This window comes from Raphanus sativus, chromosome 7 (genome assembly GCF_000801105.2).
Source record: "Raphanus sativus cultivar WK10039 chromosome 7, ASM80110v3, whole genome shotgun sequence".
Taxonomy (NCBI): Eukaryota; Viridiplantae; Streptophyta; class Magnoliopsida; order Brassicales; family Brassicaceae; genus Raphanus; species Raphanus sativus.
In genome coordinates, this window is record NC_079517.1 from 12,135,996 (window position 1) to 12,154,768 (window position 18,773).

General features: G+C 34.3%; 2 protein-coding genes and 2 pseudogenes across 2 annotated transcripts; 2 read left to right on the forward strand and 2 right to left on the reverse strand.

The window, feature by feature from the left end:
- Positions 1–876: 876 nt before the first annotated feature.
- LOC108814988 (uncharacterized) lies at positions 877–2,534 on the forward strand. The gene has a single exon (XM_018587646.2). The coding sequence runs from the start codon at positions 1,382–1,384 to the stop codon at positions 2,408–2,410; it is 1,029 nt and encodes a 342-aa protein (XP_018443148.1). The 5' UTR covers positions 877–1,381; the 3' UTR covers positions 2,411–2,534.
- A 922-nt stretch (positions 2,535–3,456) lies between these two features.
- On the reverse strand, positions 3,457–5,898 carry LOC108815992 (nuclear transcription factor Y subunit A-3-like; annotated as a pseudogene).
- Positions 5,899–7,649: 1,751 nt separating this feature from the next.
- LOC108815389 (disease resistance protein CHS1-like) lies at positions 7,650–9,243 on the forward strand (annotated as a pseudogene).
- On the reverse strand, positions 9,090–13,786 carry LOC108815390 (disease resistance protein RUN1-like). Its single transcript, XM_018588010.2, has 5 exons — positions 13,271–13,786; positions 12,089–13,172; positions 10,954–11,244; positions 9,698–10,861; positions 9,090–9,613 (listed from the first exon to the last, which is right to left on the reverse strand). The coding sequence occupies exons 1-5, from the start codon at positions 13,744–13,746 to the stop codon at positions 9,206–9,208; spliced, it is 3,423 nt and encodes a 1,140-aa protein (XP_018443512.1). The 5' UTR covers positions 13,747–13,786; the 3' UTR covers positions 9,090–9,205.
- Positions 13,787–18,773: the final 4,987 nt, after the last annotated feature.

Consider the following 18,773-nt stretch of genomic DNA (forward strand, 5'->3'; position numbering starts at 1 on the left):
CTCTCTTCTGATAAAAAGATCTTGGCCGTTCATTTCGATTACTATTTTTGTACTTTGTCTGAATCTCTTCTGTTGATCCTCTTCACAGTGATTCCATTTTGCAGTCCAACAGTTTCTCAATTTCGTTTTTCTTCTTTATCATAAAATGTGATCGACACGTGTAACCTGCCAGCATTTGATTGGATGCAGATTGTCCTTTCTTCCTTAAAAAATGCTGATCAAAATTTAAAGTAGTAATAAAACAGTGTTGCAAGTTGCATTATGAAATTTTATCTGAAAAAATAGAATCTGATATACAGCTCCTGAATCCAAACCTTGTGGGGTGTAAGGTTTGAAAATAGAAATATTTAAATTTTAATTAATTTTAATATTAAGCAAATTGTTATTATTTAATTAAAGATGTTTGGAATCTTTTGAGAACATGTAATTTGGATTCTTATAGTTTTAACTATAAATTAAACGTTTTACCAAAACAATTTAAACCAATGGTTTTTTTATTTCAAAGCACTAAATTTAAAATAGTAACAATAATAAAATTCAATTTATATATTTGAAAATCACAAATACAAAACACTAAATTTTCTAGCATATTTATAAATTTATATTTGAATAATATAATATTTTAATATAAACTCTTCCAAATCCTTGATTAAGTACACATCCCTAGTAATTTCCAAGTCTCATTTGTGAAAAGTGATAATTACACATATCGTTGGAAAAGAAATCGGCCAACCGAACCGGAAAATACACACCGGTTTATACTAGGAATTAGCTATACCAGAATCTTAATTTCGTATGTTTACACAGAATAAAAAAAGCGGAACCCTAGTCTCTCGCTCCCTGGATAACAGTATAAACTGTAAAAAGTCAGCATTTTCGTAGCTCTCTCCAGATTACTCTCTTTCTCTCTTTGTCGTCTAACATAACATAACATCCGTCTCCTATTCGTGCTTATTGTGTTACATCTCCCGCGAAAGAAAGAATACGTGTTGTCCGACGAGTTTATCATCTATACGATGATCGTTTCTTCGACAAGCTCGATCCATCGATTCTGTTTCCGAATCGTTCAGAGATGTTGTTAGATCCGCATGGTCCTCGTACTGATCGTTTCGCATCCAAGACATGGTTCCACAGGCGTAAAAAAGGCCCGCCGTCTCTTCGTTTGATCCTTTAACTTCTGAAAAAAATCTTGCTAATCTAATCAATCTTTTCTTTCTCTTTTTAGAAAGTTTTGGATCTTTCTAATCTTGTAAATAGAAATTGCTATTTTTTTTTTCAAGATTGTACAGACAGATAGATTGTACCTCAAACACAAGCTTTTGTTCTTGTTCTGTTTTTTTTTTTTGTCTTTTTCTGAGTTTGGTTTAAAAAGGTGGCGAAGATGAATCTTGGTACTTCCGAGGAAGAATCATCACAAGAGATTCACATCCCAGCTGATATCAACTGGGAGATGCTTGACAAATCAAAGTTCTTCGTTTTAGGCGCAGCTCTGTTCTCAGGTGTCTCTGGAGCTCTCTACCCTGCCGTTTTGATGAAAACTCGTCAACAAGTCTGCCATCATTCTCAAGGCTCTTGTATCAAAGGCGCGCTCACTCTCGTCAGACACGAAGGCCTAAGAGGATTGTACAGAGGATTCGGCACTTCTCTGATGGGAACGATCCCAGCTCGTGCCTTGTACATGACGGCTTTGGAGGTTACCAAGAGCAACGTCGGCTCTGCTGCTGTTAGATTAGGGTTTACAGAAGCTAAAGCCTCTGCTGCTGCTAACGCCGTTGGTGGGTTAACGGCTGCGATGGCGGCTCAGCTTGTTTGGACTCCTGTTGATGTGGTTAGCCAGAGGCTTATGGTTCAAGGAAGTTGTGGGTTTGTTTGTAATTATGTTAATGGGTTTGATGCGTTTAGGAAGATTGTTAGAGTTGATGGGGTAAAAGGGTTATACAGAGGGTTTGGGATATCGATTCTGACTTATGCACCGTCTAATGCGGTTTGGTGGGCTTCTTACTCTGTTGCGCAGAGTATGGTTTGGGGCGGGATTGGGTGTTATGTCTGTAAGAAAGGTGAAGAGAGTGGGAACACGGTTAAACCGGACTCTAAGACGGTAATGGCTGTTCAGGGAGTTAGTGCTGCGGTTGCTGGGAGTGTTTCTGCTTTGATTACGATGCCTCTGGATACGATCAAGACGAGACTGCAGGTTCTTGATGGGGAAGATGGTAATGGGAAGCGTGGACCGAGTATTGGACAGACGGTGAGAAACTTGGTTAGGGAAGGTGGATGGACAGCTTGTTATAGAGGATTGGGACCAAGATGTGCTTCTATGTCAATGTCTGCAACCACTATGATCACTACCTACGAGTTCTTGAAACGGCTTTCTGCTAAGAACCATGACGGGTTTTACTCTAAATCATATTGATAAGAATCTTTGGGAAATGTTTTTTTTTTTTGGTTCTTGATTTCTCTTTTAGTTTCTTCCAGTCATAATATGTAATGAATGTGTTAAAAATTCAGTTGTTTCTAAATAAAGAAAGGTTTATTTCCTCACTTGCTTAAGTTTCCGATTCGGTTTGGATTGGTTCATCACAACCGCCCTATTAAACCGGTGTATGATGAATGCAAATATAAAAGAATGGTTTCTGAGAGACTTCAAATACTCCATTTGGCAACTGGCATGCTCTCACATCACTAAAGACAACACAACAAGATTTGATTTGGCAATAATATGTTTAAAATTAGTAATTCGTGAATCACTTAAGAAAGTGATTTACATGATTGATTGTGACTTTAATGATTCAAAAATGCTGTCATTTGTTTTCATTGTTAGTACTCAAGAGACACAAGTGTGGATCTTTTACAGAAGTCAACGTATCTTGGAGCAGAGTCTTACGTTTCTTCTTACCTTATCAAGATAGTTTATCAGGAAATAATTCGCAGGGATGGCTTTGATAGTTTTATTCAATAACGTGTCAAAGAAATGGTAATATTTTCAAGTATCTTAAGTGGTGTATTGATATCTTCTCAGACATATGAATGAGACTCCAAGGTAGAATCTTTCAACCTCATTTCTTAATTAAATGACGTGTATGCAGAATAAGAAATAATCTTAAACCATCTTCAATCCACCTCTATTTATATTTCTATATTTTTTCTAAAATAGAAAAATTCTATTATAGAAGTGGATTTGCTCCAATGTATGCTTCTATAATAGAGTTCCTCTATTTATAGGAGAAATATAAAGATTTGCCATTTTCATCTCTAAATATAGATGCAAAATAGATTCTTCTATATTTTAGAAGAGCTTTATTATAGAGGTGTACAATGGAGCAAAATGACATCTATTATAGAAAAAAAAAATATAGAGGTATATATTAAAAATGTTCTTATATACTATATGGTCGAGATCTTTATTAAATGTTTCTCGAACATTGTCAACTAAATTGTAAGTTATTCAGAAATCCAAGATACGTTGGAAGCAGAGTCTGTTTTATTTATTTATCATATTCATACAGAATCGGGAGATTGAATCATTTACAAGCACACATTAAGAGTAAATCATGAAAAAAAAACAGAGGAACTGAAAGTTTATAAGAAAATCAAACCACTAGTGTAACACAAGAAATATGTTGTAAGCGAAGATTGAAAGTGAAGATTTTTATTGTTTTTGTGATGTCTAGAACACTAACAAGCAACAAGTAAAAGAACCAAGTAATAGTAGCCAAGGATGACTTCCCCTTTTGGTAGGAAACATGAAACAGCACCAAAGATCCAATGTCTCAGATATGGACAGAGAAATGGTGCAAGTCCCCACCTCCATGCATGTCATTGGATTGACCATGAACATGTATAGCTCGGTTAGTCTGAGTTGTTGGAAAACCTGCAAACTGGAACTCGGTGTGTCCGAAGATATCAGCACCGTCGGAAACAGATGTAATGTCTGAGCCACAAGTGGTTGAGCCACGGTCTTTGTTGTGCTGCAGCGTATGAGCTTCGAATGTAGACGTGTTTGCCTTTTTCCTTTCCTGATGGACCGACTTGTCACGTTCTTGTTCTTTAGCCGCAGCGTGTTCGTATTCTTGAAGAAGTTGTTTGGTGTTTAGGAATCTTCCACCGGATCCTCTTGGCCTTTTGAGAGCATGAACATGTCGAGATTCATGAAGATACGGCTGTTGCAATAACGAAAAAACAGAGATGAGCGTGGCATTTCTAATTCAGAAGCATTTGTTTGTGAAGATATATATGCTAGACCTTCCGGGCTTTGATTAGTTTGTTTTGAGCCTCAAGCTTGGCACGTTGCTCTCTTCTCCTCATGATTGCATGGTACTGCTTCGCGTTTACAAAGACTGGCTCAGTGTCTGTGATCTCCACTGGTAGCGGAAATCGACCAGGAATCATACCCACCAGTTGGGGATTGCATGTCTGCAACAAAGATAAGGAGACTTAAGATCTCACTAACAAAATGCAAGTATACAAGAAAGTGTAGGAAATAAAGGTTTTACTAACCGGTCCCTGTTGTAGATAAGTTGCAGTCAATAAACCCCAATATGTGGATCAGCATACTGAAAAGAGAAGTTAGCCTAGACCATGTATGATGTATAATATCAGTCCACCGTCAGAAGTTTGCTATTATTACAAAATAAAAGATTTTAAAATACCTGCGGAGGTGCATAGTGAATACTAGGGAACCCTGTCACTGAGGCTGAGTTAGGATGAGTTGCAAATCCTTTCTGCTGAGTTTCTTCAGATCCTAGACAAACATCTTAAGAAAGTAAGAGCGATGATATAACATTCCAATGGCAAGCGAATTGAACATATAGCAATAGTCTAATATCTGACAAGAAATGAAGAACAAGTCAAAACATCAAACAAAGTCTATAACATAGAAGATCACACAACCTTCTCTTTTTATAACCAACTCCATACTTTAGAACTGACCTGATTTGGTTGAAAACGAGATTTGTCTGGAAGGCTTATCATCCCCACTGCTCACAACTTCAGAGTAAGATTGATCAGTGGACTGAGATGAAGGTGAATCCAGATCCTGAAAACTGATTTTCTTTGTGGTTTGCATATGTTCAGGCCTTGCATCCCCCACTTTCAAGCCAAGAAGGGGTTCAGTTGGAATCGTACAACCCCATGAGATGCTAGTATTCAGGTATGGCAAAGTGGAATCTTTCTTATTCATCTGATACATAACGCCCAACAAGCTATCCTCACAAGAAGAGTACCTACACAATTCAACCATGATTCAAAGATTATATGGAGAAGATGATGATATTACTTACAAAGCATTTAAAGGGCTCAAATCAAGAAGAAAGGGTGAAAACCTAGGAAAAGAAATAAATGAGAGACTGGAAGTTTCTAAATTGGTCTTTGTCTAAACGACCCCTGATTTGACAGTACTATATTGGGTAAGCTAAAGGATGCAGAGATGGTGACAATTGGCTCGAATTAGAAATCTTCCGACCAAGATTTGTGCCTTGTCATCACTTTAGGCAAAAAGGCGTTGACTTAAATTAAAGAGGAAAACTTTTGTTTACCAAATCGGTTAAACAGACAAGCGTACAAGCCAAAAGACAGATACAACGAAAAGGGGAAAACTTTGGCAGAGATTAAAACACCAAAAGCGTTTCGGTTCGAACAAGAGAGAAAACCTTTTGAGTAGTTAGATGAAACGACGATTAGTTTTGCATGTCGTTAGAGAACAAGGTGGGCTGTTGTTCTCGTCTCTTTGAACGAAACTAAGTGAATCAGAGAGAGTGTGTCGTGTTGGACTGGAGTGATCTGTCTTCTGATTCTTTTTCTCTGTCGATTTCTTTCTCTATCACCTTCTACTGGGAAACCACCATCGCCATAGCACCACTGCCACCTTCTTCTTCTGGTTTATTTATAGTCTTCAAGTGCTTTAATTATTCATTTAATTGTTTCACTTTACCCAAAACACAGAATAAAGAAGGCTCTCTCTGCCTATCCCACTTTCTAGAATCATTTACCCTCAAAAATATTAGTATTAAACTCTTTTAAAAATGAAAATTTTATTAATTGAAATTGGCCAACTCTTTTCAGATTCCTAAATTCCCTAAAATGAAAATGAAAATGAAAAATCCTAAAATGATAACTTTAAAAGTCAAATGATAACGTAAAGTAAATAAAATAATCAATTGTGTACTGGTTGAATTTCTGATTATCTAATAAAAAGTTAGAAGATTTTTTAAACACTGTATACATAATATATATCTATAAAAATAAATAAATAATGATAAATTATTTGAAACATAAGGATGCTAATAAATTTCTACGGACAAATTGATAAATCGTTTTGTATTTACAACATTCTTACAGACATGTTCTTTTTGCAATACCACAAAAAAAATTTTACTCGTAATATTCTAAATTTTTATAAATTTTGCATTATATAATCTTTAAAAAAAATTGATTTCAAATTTAATTTAAAGTAAAAATCTGGATTTATAGATTTCAAGTCATAAGTTTAAATTTCATTGTGATAAGTTTGGCGTTTATTAAAAATTAAATTACATAGTTGAATAGTAATTTTTCTTTTTTGTATATCACTTTAGCAATAATGCATTATTAATTTTCCCCATCTTACGTTCGATTACGGGGTTGATTGGTTATTGCTGTAGCTTTAGATTTTTTTTGCTTTAGAAAATAGGTTGTAAGATTTTCACTTTGATTTTTTTTTTGACTTTGGATAATTTTCAAAGCATTTGATAAAAACGGTAGAAATTATGATTTCTAGACCCAATATATATATTTTTTAAGATTTGGGGTTAGTCATTTTCAAATTCCTTTTATTCGTTTTAATAGTCGAAAAAATAGAAAAAACACTGAAAATGAATCTGCTTATGAAGGGTACATATTCGATCAAAAATCCTTACATTCTTTTATGAGAATTACATAAATAATATTTTCATACAATATCTTAATTGATTTTTATGTAATGATCATTAAAGTCAATATCTTTAGATTTTATTAATAAAACTTGATTGCTTTAGTTTTATTGCTTTAGATAGAATTATGGTTGCGTGAATCACTCACATCTCTCACCAATCACCCCCGTGACTAAGTTTTTTGGCTGCATGATGTCTTCCAAATTAATCTAATCAGATAATGAAGCCAAAAAGTATGAGCTATCTTGGCCACGTTAACTTTGTAATATACAAAATATTTAGATATTTGTGTAATCTTTTTAAAATATTAAATTAGTTATATTTAGATTTGTGGACCGTCCCCTAAGTATTTAGCCCCCCCCTTAACCATAATCATATCTCACGCGGCTCCTGAGCTCGTGATTCACGTGCTTTCAGGAATACCCCTAAGGCACCACATGCCCAATCTAGTCAGAAGGTTACGAACTAATTACAACCATCCCCTTGAGTATATGTTTAAGAAAAGTGTAGTAACTACTAGTAAGGATTGAATTATACTAAAAATTAGGTTAGGCTGCTAATCAAGAACCTAACCTTTTTTGCAATGTAAGGAGAAAGCTTTAGTCCAAGTCAAGCATAGTGTCATGCCTCCTTTATCCTTGGAACAACCAAACCATATTAATTGCTAATTCATGTTTTGTTTCTTAACTTTTTTTACAGTTCATTAATTTTAGAAGGAATTTGCATTGCAAAATAAATTTATAATTTACCATCTACCAAATTGACCTAACTTCCACACATACACCGTATATTTACCGTACGTTATCAGAAAAAGGCATTCCAACTTGCTACAAAGATCACAAGCTAGAGGAGGGAGTCTCATCTTCCGGTTCTGAGCTAAGCAAATGTATTAGAGATTCAAAACTAGCCGTTGTGGTGGTCTCGGAAAGCTATCCAACCTCTGTTTTGTGCCTGAACGAGCTCCAAACAATACTAAACTTGCACGACGAAGATCAGCTCTCCCTCCTAGTCATCTTCTATGGAGTGGAAACTTCGAATATAAGAAAACAGACTGGAGAATATGCAGAACCTTTCAGAAAACTTGGTGAAGAGTATTCATGAGAAGGTTCAATCATGGAGGAGGGCTCTTACCAAACTCACCGGTATATCCGGCTTGGATTCACGCTTTTGGTAACTTTTTTTTTTAATTTATAACAATATATGACCTACTCCGATGTTACTTTTATTCATTAAGACTTTCTGAGTAATTGTGAGAACAACATGCATATGGTAGCTCAATATTCTGATGATAATGATACCATGTCAAATTTTGAGCCTATTATATAACTTCGCTTTTTCAAAAATTGGCTACAAATTGATTTCTGGTTCTTGTTAAATATAAATTAGTTTATTTCTTCAACTATTGATGTGAGATTTTCGTTCACTTATATAGTATCCTATAACCTTTAATGGTATTTTTCCTATTATTTAATCACAGGAGTAGAGAAGCAGAAATGGTCGATCTGATTACAAATGAAATATCAATTGTTATTTCAAATAAGCCGACCAGTCTCATCCACATTCAAAGCGGATGGACCTGTTGCAATGGATCGTCATATGCAGGCATTATATGGGTTGCTAGACTTAAATTCTGACAAGGAAGTTCGCTTGGTTGGGATATGTGGTCCAGGAGGCGTTGGCAAGACGACACTAGCTAGACCATCAAGAAATTCAAGAAGAAGCTCAAACCAATGCGATCAAATCAGTTCTTGGACAGAGAAGAGGTCTACTTGTTATTGATTCCGTGGATAACCTCCAACAGTTAAAGGACATAGCAGAGATCGTTGGTTGGTTTGGTTCAGGGAGCAGAGTTATCTTTATTACACAGGAAAAGGATCTGTTAGATGAAATTGGTGTGGAGCATGTCTACGAACTCCAGTCTCTGAGATACGACGAAGCCCTCCAACTCTTCTGCCGATCTGCTTTCAAGCAGCAACACCCTCCTACTAGTTTTGAATCACTCGCTCTTCGTGCTGTCCAGGTTGCCGGTTTCCTTCCCCTAACTCTTCAAATCCTCGGTTCGTCTTTGCATGGCAAGGATGAAAGGACTTGGGAGGAGGAGCTGCAAAAACTAGAAGGCGACCAAGAGAAAACTATAACGGAAGTAATGAAGAAAAGCTACGCAAGAACAAATGAGGAGTAGGTAAATTCGATGAAGATGATTTAATAAAAATCAAATGGGTTTATCCATTGTTCTGATGTATGGTTTTACATTTTTAACTATGAACTGGTCTCTTTGTGTATGCAACTTTCTTGTCAAATATTTAGTTGGGGTTGTCTATGCGAACCCCACATGCTTTTATCTCCGCAATTGGGATCCGTGGAAGTTGAAGAGCGGAATTGAATAGTAAATTGGCAACTTGGTCACTGTTTTTGCTACATAAGACATGGATGATAACCAAGTAGTGCTCTGTAACAGCCTCTTCTTCCTCCATCCCGTGTGAACGATAGATGTTTGGTCTGAGGTTAATCCGAAACACCCCACCAGCTTCCCAGTTCCAAGTATAAGAAGACTCTAAAAACTGAAGATAGTAGGGTCTACTGCAGGCAACCATGATACACGCAGTGAAACCCACATCGTTGAAGGAAAGTTGAGTAGATGCTCCCAAAGATTGGTTATCGAAGTAGCTAGGAATTGCAGTTCCCGGTATGCAAGCGAAACGCAGCAGTACCTGACATCAGTGGGAACAACGAAACATAATGATAAGCTCTTAAGGGACTGAAGAGATTCAAGAGACCAGAAAAAACATACATACCTCTTCATGTTTTCCCCCTTTCAGAAACTGAGTGATCACCTCTTCACACTGTTTCAGTTGAGCGCAATGGCTAAGGTCAAGGTGTTTCATAGAATGATTCAGGGGTAATAAAACGGTTTCCAAAGAACTGCAGCTGTGTGCATTTAGATGGTTAAGACTCAGTGGAAGCTCTTCGAGAGATTCGAGTTTGTTGCAGTTGTTGAGGCAGAGAGTTCCTAGCGTTAAAAGGTCTGTGATGCTTGTTGGGATTGTCTGAAACTCATGCCCACTGAGGTCCAGGAGCATTAAATTGGTGAACTGACCAAGACTATGTGTCAATGATTGTACACTCTTGCAGTCGTCAAGATGGAGCTCAAGCAACTGGGAGCTTTCCTCGTGTGCAGGCAATGACTGGAGGTTTGTACAGTCAGAAAGTTTGAGCCTCTGCAACTGTCTCGGCAGGCTCGGCAGTTCCTCGAGTTCGCTGCAGTTGCATAGAATGAGATCGTTTAAGTTTCCAAGGCTACGTAAAGTTGTGGGCAAATGCGTGAAATCATTTCCACTGAGGTCCAGTTTCTCTAGTGAATGCAATAGGTCGATGTCATCTGGGATTTTCTGGATGTTCAAGTTGATGAGTTTCAACTCCGCCAAGCAGGAGAAATCTGAGAAGCTAACACACCTGAAGCGATACCCACGGATGTTGTAGTAGGATCGGTTGATGTGGAGTGTTTTACCAGAAATATGTGACTCAGGCCAATTCGATGGTCGCATCAGCCTCAGTTCAAATGTTGTCTGTTGCTTAGAAATGTAAGATAAGTGCTCTGCATCTCCTACTAGCTGCTCCAACCTAATCTTTATGTTCCCCTCGATGCAGAGATTTTCGAAAGGCCCCAGTGCCGTTATTTCAAACTTGAGCCTAGTGCCTTGGAATCGGAAAAAAATGGGTTCTGTTGCAAGTGAAATCCAATCTGGTATAAAATGCGGGAGACTCTCAAGACCCCAACATTTCGATATATCGAGATTTCTCAGAGAATATCTCCTTCTAGTGGACCACAACCCAATTAGCCTAAGCCTCATGCAGCCTTCAGCAACCAACTCCTCGAGCTCCGTAGCCGCTGAAAGGTCTAGAAGGTCTATTAGATGCTTAGATCCACTCACATCTAGTCTCCTGAGTTTGTTAAGGTACTGGAAACAACACCAAAGGTTAGCAACTGAACTGAGACGAGAGCTTCTACAGTTTTTAACCAACAAAACAGTTCCATGAGTTATTAATTTACCAGATTACTGATGCAGAGGTTCTGAAGATTGCTGCGATGCAGAGTGAGTTCAATGAGACCGCGTGGGAAAGAAGGCAAGCTTGTTAACGGATAGGCATCCCAACGTAGTAACCTAAGCATGCGAGGAAGTGAGGCTACATGTGGAAAGAGCTCCAGTTTTTGATAATCCAAACGGGTGTAGAAGTTGAGATACTTCAGATAAGGCATCGAATCATAACTACTGCGCAGAATACGCAACACACCAGGGATCTCATACGTGTCTAGCGCCAGGCCTTCAATTCTTTGTGTACCCTGATTATTGAAAGTTGAAACGTCCAAGGCACGTTACATTTTTTAGTAACAGGAAAACAAAATGTTAAATATACACTCCATAAGATTAATAACTAATTTAGATCTATAGTTTAGTGTTTAGATGTGCAAGTTTTTTGGCTGATTTAATTTTTTAGTAAGTAAATATTAATAGTTTCAAAAAAATAGTTTCTAAAAATATTTTCAAATTTGATTTTTTTTTTGAAAAATAGAAAAAGTTCAAATATGAAAATATAGAATTCAAAATTATATTTAAAAACTTATATATATATAACACTATTATATATATAGAGAAAATATAGAATTGAAAATATATAGAGCAAGGGGGTAGAATAGTGTTTTACCCCTTTGTGGATTTTTTTATGACAAAATTTTTTAAAAAGACTATTCAAAAAAATTACCCGTAAAAAGCTATATATTTTCTTTATTAAAAATATTAATTAGAGCATTTTCAAATCATCTCTATATCTTTTTACAAAAATAAAAAAATACTATAGAAGTAAATTTTGTTCCAGTGTGTATAATATAGTTTCCGAAATATAGAAAATTATTAAGTAAAATAGCTTTTTCCGTAAAATAAAGAAACTCTATAAACACATATAAAAGCAAAACTTACCTCTATCATAGAGTTTTTCAAGTTTTCTTTTTAAAATATAAGGATAGCTTTTTTTTTTATATCAAAAGGCTAGCTTTGGAAGTAGTCTAAGAGGCAAATATATCATTTTCTATATATAGCAAAATTATAACATTTCCATTATAGAAGAAATTGGAGGAAAACATCATTTCTATAATAAGAAAAATAAAAATAGGTTGGAGATACTCTTACCATGTTGAGGAGAAGGACATCATAAACATCATTTCCCCACAAGATTCTTTGTCTCTGTGGGATATGATCGGATTCTTCAAGCACGAGTTCTCTTCCCATTTCTTCGACCAGAACATGCATGTTTATGCATCCTTGAGCTGATATGTCAACAAGAGATTTCTCTACTAAGTTTTTTATCCTACATTCACTATCATCAAGAAGGCTACTTGCGCGCAGGAAATGGTGTCCGTTAAAAAGACATGCTACATGAAGGAAAGCAATCTTATCCCGTGGGACTAGGCCTTCGTAGCTGCTTCTAAAGATATGGAATATGTTCTTGTGAGGAGATTTTTCATATTCTAACAATGCTTTTTCCCATTCTTCTGCTGTCTTTCTGTGCAGATGCAAACTGTAAGAGTGAAGTGCGAAAGGAAGGCCATGAGCAAGCCGAGAAGCTCTGATCAAGAGTTTCTCAAAACCATCGGGACAAGGTCCTCCTCCAAAAGAAATATGTTTAAACATCTTGAGCGCATCGTCTTGGTCCAAGCACTTGACGTGGTACACGTTTGTAACTCCGCAGGTATCGAGTAGACCCTTGTCTCGTGTAAGTATGATGATGCGGCTCCCTGAACCAAACCAGGTTGGCTCTTTTGCCAAGCCATGTAACTGCTCCACTTGATCCACATCATCAAGCACAGCAAACACCTTTTGGTGCCAGAGTCTCGACTTTATTTCATCCGATCCTGCTACCACACTTCCAAGAGTTACATGTTCATCACGGAAGATTTGGGAGAGGAACTTTTTCCGCAGGTAAGGGAGACCCTGCTCCTTGTAATCCTTAGCGACGCCGTCTATGAAACAACGAACTGGGAACTGACGTGAAAACCGGTTATAGAGATACTTGGCAATGGTGGTTTTGCCTACTCCCCCCATTCCCGAAATTCCTACAAAACGAACCTCTTCCTCTGATTCCATTTCCAAGAGAGAAGCTAAGCCTTCCATGTGTCTGCTCATCCCAACAACATCCTCGTCTGGAGTGTGCGCAGGGAACAGACCGTCTAATAGATGTCGGACAACGTCTTCAACCATTGTTGCGTCGTCCACACTGGCATTGGGAAATAATATTTATCTCAAATGGAAAACAGGTTCAGTGGTATACAGAAAAAAAAGGTTAAAAACAGATTTAGTTCGAGCGAGTTTTACCATACACTGGAGTCGAAGCCTGAGAGATTTGCTACTTGGGTAAGAGCTGTTCTCCATCTAGGAACCTTCGCATACGTTTCGGGTCTTACCATGCTAGCAAACGCAGTCGCAAAACTTTTTGTCTGATGTCTGACGTCACATGGCGCAACTCCAAAGAAGATTGGGACCACGCTGATGCCACCTTCCACCGCCTGAAGTTCCATTATCATCCGGAGCTCCTCCAAGCACCAAGTCGAAGCGGCGTAATTTTCTGAGATGACAACTAGGGCGAACCGTGAGGTCTGGATGGCTGTTACGAGTTCGTCTGGAATCGAGTTTCCTTTCTCCAGCGTCCGGTCGTCTTTGAAAGTAAAGATTCCTTTGTTACGGAGTGCCGAGTATATATGGCTGACAATGTTTTTCCGAGTGTCTGGTCCTCGAAAGCTCAGGAACACATCGTACTTCCAAAGGCGAGTCCGAGAGGAAGAGGACGCCATCGCAACCAGCTTCGACGAGAATTAATCTTTCCTGTTAATTACGTCATTTAAAATGCTTACGTGTGCATGACTGAATGGAAAAGTCATAGCAGTTCTGACCGTCGCACATACACGTCTATATATCTCTTATATAATAGAGTAATTAAACTAGTTGGGTTGAAAGAAACAAACAAACAACCAGAAGGCAAGAATTTTAATAAAACTGGAAGTACCTATATCCGGATTTTAACTGATAAATGATGTTTTTCCTACACCTCATATATCATAATATTTTTTTTTTTTGAATTTTACAGGGATATCCAAGTTCACACTAACCATATCTTAATAGCTTCACCGTATTAAATTTTGGTTTCCTGTCCCTTGCGATACAGAAATTTTAACTCTCCACAGGACTCGAACTCCAATAGTTTCACTGTAAATTCGAGTTAATCACTATTGGACTACAAGTGCCAGTTAGTATAACAATTTTTTAAGATTTTTATTTATTTAAATACAAATTAATACAAAAATTGAATCGTAGATCATTTGTGACAGATTAAATTTAATATAAGTGGTTTTAAAATATGATTTTCTGATGATTTGAATAGTTGTTATTATTTACTAATCAATATATGGTAAGAATATACAAGTTATCTATGTGCCTTTTATCAAAAAGAAAAAAAGAATATACAAGTTATGTATAGTTAATATAAAGTTTTATATATTACCTATCTATACTATTAAAACTTAAGTAATTTTTTCTGAGGTTTCCTTAGTATGCTTAAATATTTACTGTAGTGCCACTACAATTAAATCTAACTAAAAACTCATTAAAAATATCTCTATAATATTATTTGAGAAGTCGTTTCCTATGTGTCGCGTTCATGTTAACTCTCACGTGGTTGATTACATTGATACCTTTAATGAATCAAAAATATAATATTTAAATACTATAATTGATTTTTATTTAAATTCCTTTGTGTAAAATTTTCCAAATAACATATATAATAAAAAAGGAAAAATTTATAAAGGCTATAAAGTGAATTTAAAAACGAAAATATATGTATAAATAATATGATTTCATTAAAAAGGAAAGTTCACAAAATAGTAATAGTGCATTAAAATATATTTAAAATAACATAAAATATACTAATAAAATACTTTATTTATATTTTTCAAAGTAACAGAAATAGTTTTTATATATCTATCTATTTTTAGATGATTACATAAAATAATTAAGTAACATAAACTGATATATTGCTAAACTCATTTATAATTAGTATTATTGAAATGCTATTTGTATTTTCTATATTTTGGTTACTATAATATCTTTCAATTACAACAAAAATATCTATAAATTATACTTTACTTATATAATATGGTTTCTCAGATACAATCGCAATTTTTCTTCTTATTTTTAAGAGATATAACGAAAAATAAAGGTTAACAATAAACATCTTTGATTAAATACTTATAAATATTTTTAAATCACACTATATACTTTAACAAGGTAATATATTATATTTTATCATTACTAAAATTGTATGTTTTCTTAATATTAAATTTTCTTTTAAATTCAATGTTTTTATGCTTGTGTAACTTTTTAATATAACCATAATCAGAAGACATGAAATTAGTTAGAATTTATAAAAATATTTTTGTTATTATAAATATTGATATGAGTTCAAGAGCTTCCAAAAAAGTATGAGAAGTAACTTTCTATATATCATCCTTTTCTAATATATTTAAAAATCAATATTTAATTTGGTATATATTATTAAAATACATTCACATTTAAACGATAAATAAATTAATTTGACTTGACTTAATTATAATAAAAAAATTATACTTCAGCTTGAATTTGAAATAATATATGTACGTTATTATACTCACAACATGAGTTACTCGACTAATCCAACTTATATCTAAAATCATAGATTTAACTATAATAAGAAAATATAATTTTATAATAGTAATAATTTATTTTAAAAATAAATTATAGGATGACTCAAAACACATTAACAAATGAAAATAAAATATTAACCAACTGTAACAATTTAGTTTTTGTAAAATTTATATATATGCATGAGACTTCATAATATTATCATTATATTTATTTACATAATTTTGATTCAAGAACTTTAGTTTATTTTTTTGTTTCATTCCAAGCACAATATATCTTAAGTTATACATAATCTTCCTAAAATATAATTACATATTTAAGACAACAACCATTCTAAAGGTTAATAAGAAAATTAATCAAAATTTTAATATTTTTAGAATAAAAATATTATAGTTGAATTCAGAAAAATAGATGCAATCCAATATACTCAAACCATAGCTAAGTCGACTGTAAAAACAACAAAACCGACTAAATGTAATATATCTAAAATCATATGTCTAATTAAAATAATACAATATTATTAATATAAGTTAATTTAAAATTTAAAGTAAATAGCAATCAATTATTATATTATATTTACTTTATAAATATTTATACCCGTGCAAGAGCACGGAAAAATCACCTAGTTTGAAATACAATACACGATTTTCCTAATTAATTAAAAACCAGAATTTCCAAAAACTAACACACCAAACTAACACACCGACATTAACCAAGAATAACTCTTAACTAAGCCTAACTATCCCTATTAATGCTCATATATCACAATATATACTAAGGCTGGAAGATTTAAAGATTTATCGATTATCTTAAATCAAACATCAAACCAAATTAATACATGATGCAAATCGTAAGTTGATACTGTATTAGTTATAACTAAGAAGCGTGGGTATTTTTTGTCGTAAATCCGTTAAAATTGAAAGAATTCTTAACCATTTATTAGTTATAAGTTATTTAAAAGATGTTCTATTCTAATGTATGAGGTTGAAACAACGTTTTCTTTATGTGTTTCATATTCATTTGAGACTTTAGATCCAATTACTCATATATAGTCCGGTTTAGATTTACTAAAATATTTTTCAATTAGATTAACAGTATATTTGAAGATGAATTCATGTGTGTTTACATTATACAATTAAGAGAAGGAATGTGTGTATGTTTATAGTGTAATTAGCAATAATTTTTATTAAATTTAGTTCTATGTATATTAATATTAAATTTAGTTCTATGTATATTAATTATCAAAACAAATAATTTATTTTTTGTATCCATTCTATTGATAAAAATATTAAAATTCTAATACTGAAAAAGCATCAATACTATTATCATAAAACAACATTTAAAAGGTGATGAAAAAGTATGTATTATAATCATAAACTTGAATTTCAACTTGAAAAAAATGAGTTTTTAAAGTAAAAATTGATATAAAAATAAAATTGATATTCTAAGTTGTTTGTATTTGTTAATTTTCCATAATATAGTTTAGGTGGTTGTATCTGAATTATAGTAAAAACTCAATTAAATAAGTTGGCCCGAGGATAATCTTTAACTAACTTCATATGCATTTTTCAAAATTTGTTCGGTACTTGTATGTTAATATCGTTTTTATGAACTGTAAATAATATAATATACTAATAAGTTTGATCGGTTCTATAGTAAAACATGATTTGTGATAATTATTTATAATACTTCATTAACTCATTTTTAAATACATTTATTGCTTTTTAGGAAACTTAAAATAGCCAGACTATTTTAATTCAAATGGCATATTTTATTTAATGGTGATATGCACCATATCATTAGTTTTATATATATCTGAATTTAGGAATAAAAATAAAAATTACATAATATACATGGTCACATACGTAATAGATTAGTCTATGGACCCATGATTTTATATTATTGCATCAAAAAATGTTGGTTAGTAAATCGTATATGACATATCAATAACTAAATAAAAAATTTTAAAATACGATTTATTTCCCCACGAGTACTATCATATAGCACTAAATATCTCCCGAAGTATGACCTCATGCTGTTTATCCCCGAAAATAAAGTTCAAAATCTATTTCCCCACCAATCTTGGTTTTCTCATGGTTTCTGAAAACCGAAATTGCAATATCAAATCTTGTAGACAAAACTAAATCAAAACAAAGTAATACCCGACCAAATATAAATCTGGAGCGGAACAAAAACCAACCCAGTTTTCCGAAATGTGAAAAACCAGAAAAAATATAAAAACCTCAAATCAATTTCATCAAGAACCATAATATTGTTGGTTTGCTTTAAAACATCAAACCAATATAAATTGATTTCATGGGTTTTTCAATTTTGATCTTTGTATTTGTGGGGAAATATAGATGAAACTTTTTTTTTCTTGTCAGCAACAATATAGACTCATATTGACTCTGTTAACCAAACTGGAGGATCCGTATCCATATGGACGACGTAAGACGTTTGCTTTCTTGCACTACGTGCTAGACAGTCCGCCTTCGTGTTCTTTGTCCTGGGTATATGGACCACCTCAGAAGAAGTAAAACTTCTTCTCAGACTCCTTATGTCTTCCAAATAACTTGCAAAGGCTGGCCATTCATCTGGTTCCGAAACAATCTTCACCACCTGCGAGCAATCCGTTGCAAACGTAACATTATACTGTCTCAAATTTCTCATACATTCCATTGCCCAAATCAATGCCTCAATCTCTGAGTGCAGAGGAGAAAGACTTGCTCTCGTATTCCTTGCATCCATTAACCCATCAAAACCTTCCAAAGTACTATACCATCCTTGGCCTGATAAACTCTCATTGACCTTCCATGATCCATCCGAGAAACACCATCTGTCAGGAATTAATTGAACCTGTGGTGTGGCTGTTATCGTAGAAAATTTTAATCTTTGGTTAATGCTGTTTTGTGCTTCTTTCCAAAGTCGGGATTCAGTTTCGGCCAACTGAAGAGTATCCCGAGGATCAATATCCAAATTACTAAAAACCTTACAATTTCTTGCCTTCCAAATGTACCATAATATCCATGCGAAATGATGGTCCTCACTTACTGGGGTAACCCTCCAGAATAAATGATCCATATTTGCAAATAATGAGTTGCTGGGGAAGATTGCCGGATTTGATGGAATCCTAGACAACGCCCAA

What these genes read in the sequence shown, in the direction of transcription:
- LOC108815390 (XM_018588010.2), bottom strand. Translation starts at nt 13,746, where the DNA reads ATGGCGTCCTCTTCCTCTCGGACTCGCCTTTGGAAGTACGATGTGTTC. An exon ending in GGCTTCGACTCCAGTGTATG is followed by an intron (nt 13,173 to 13,270) that starts GTAAAACTCGCT and finishes TCCCAATGCCAG; the next exon opens with TGTGGACGACGCAACAATGG. An exon ending in ATGTCCTTCTCCTCAACATG is followed by an intron (nt 11,245 to 12,088) that starts GTAAGAGTATCT and finishes TTCAATAATCAG; the next exon opens with GGTACACAAAGAATTGAAGG.
- LOC108814988 (XM_018587646.2), top strand. Translation starts at nt 1,382, where the DNA reads ATGAATCTTGGTACTTCCGAGGAAGAATCATCACAAGAGATTCACATC.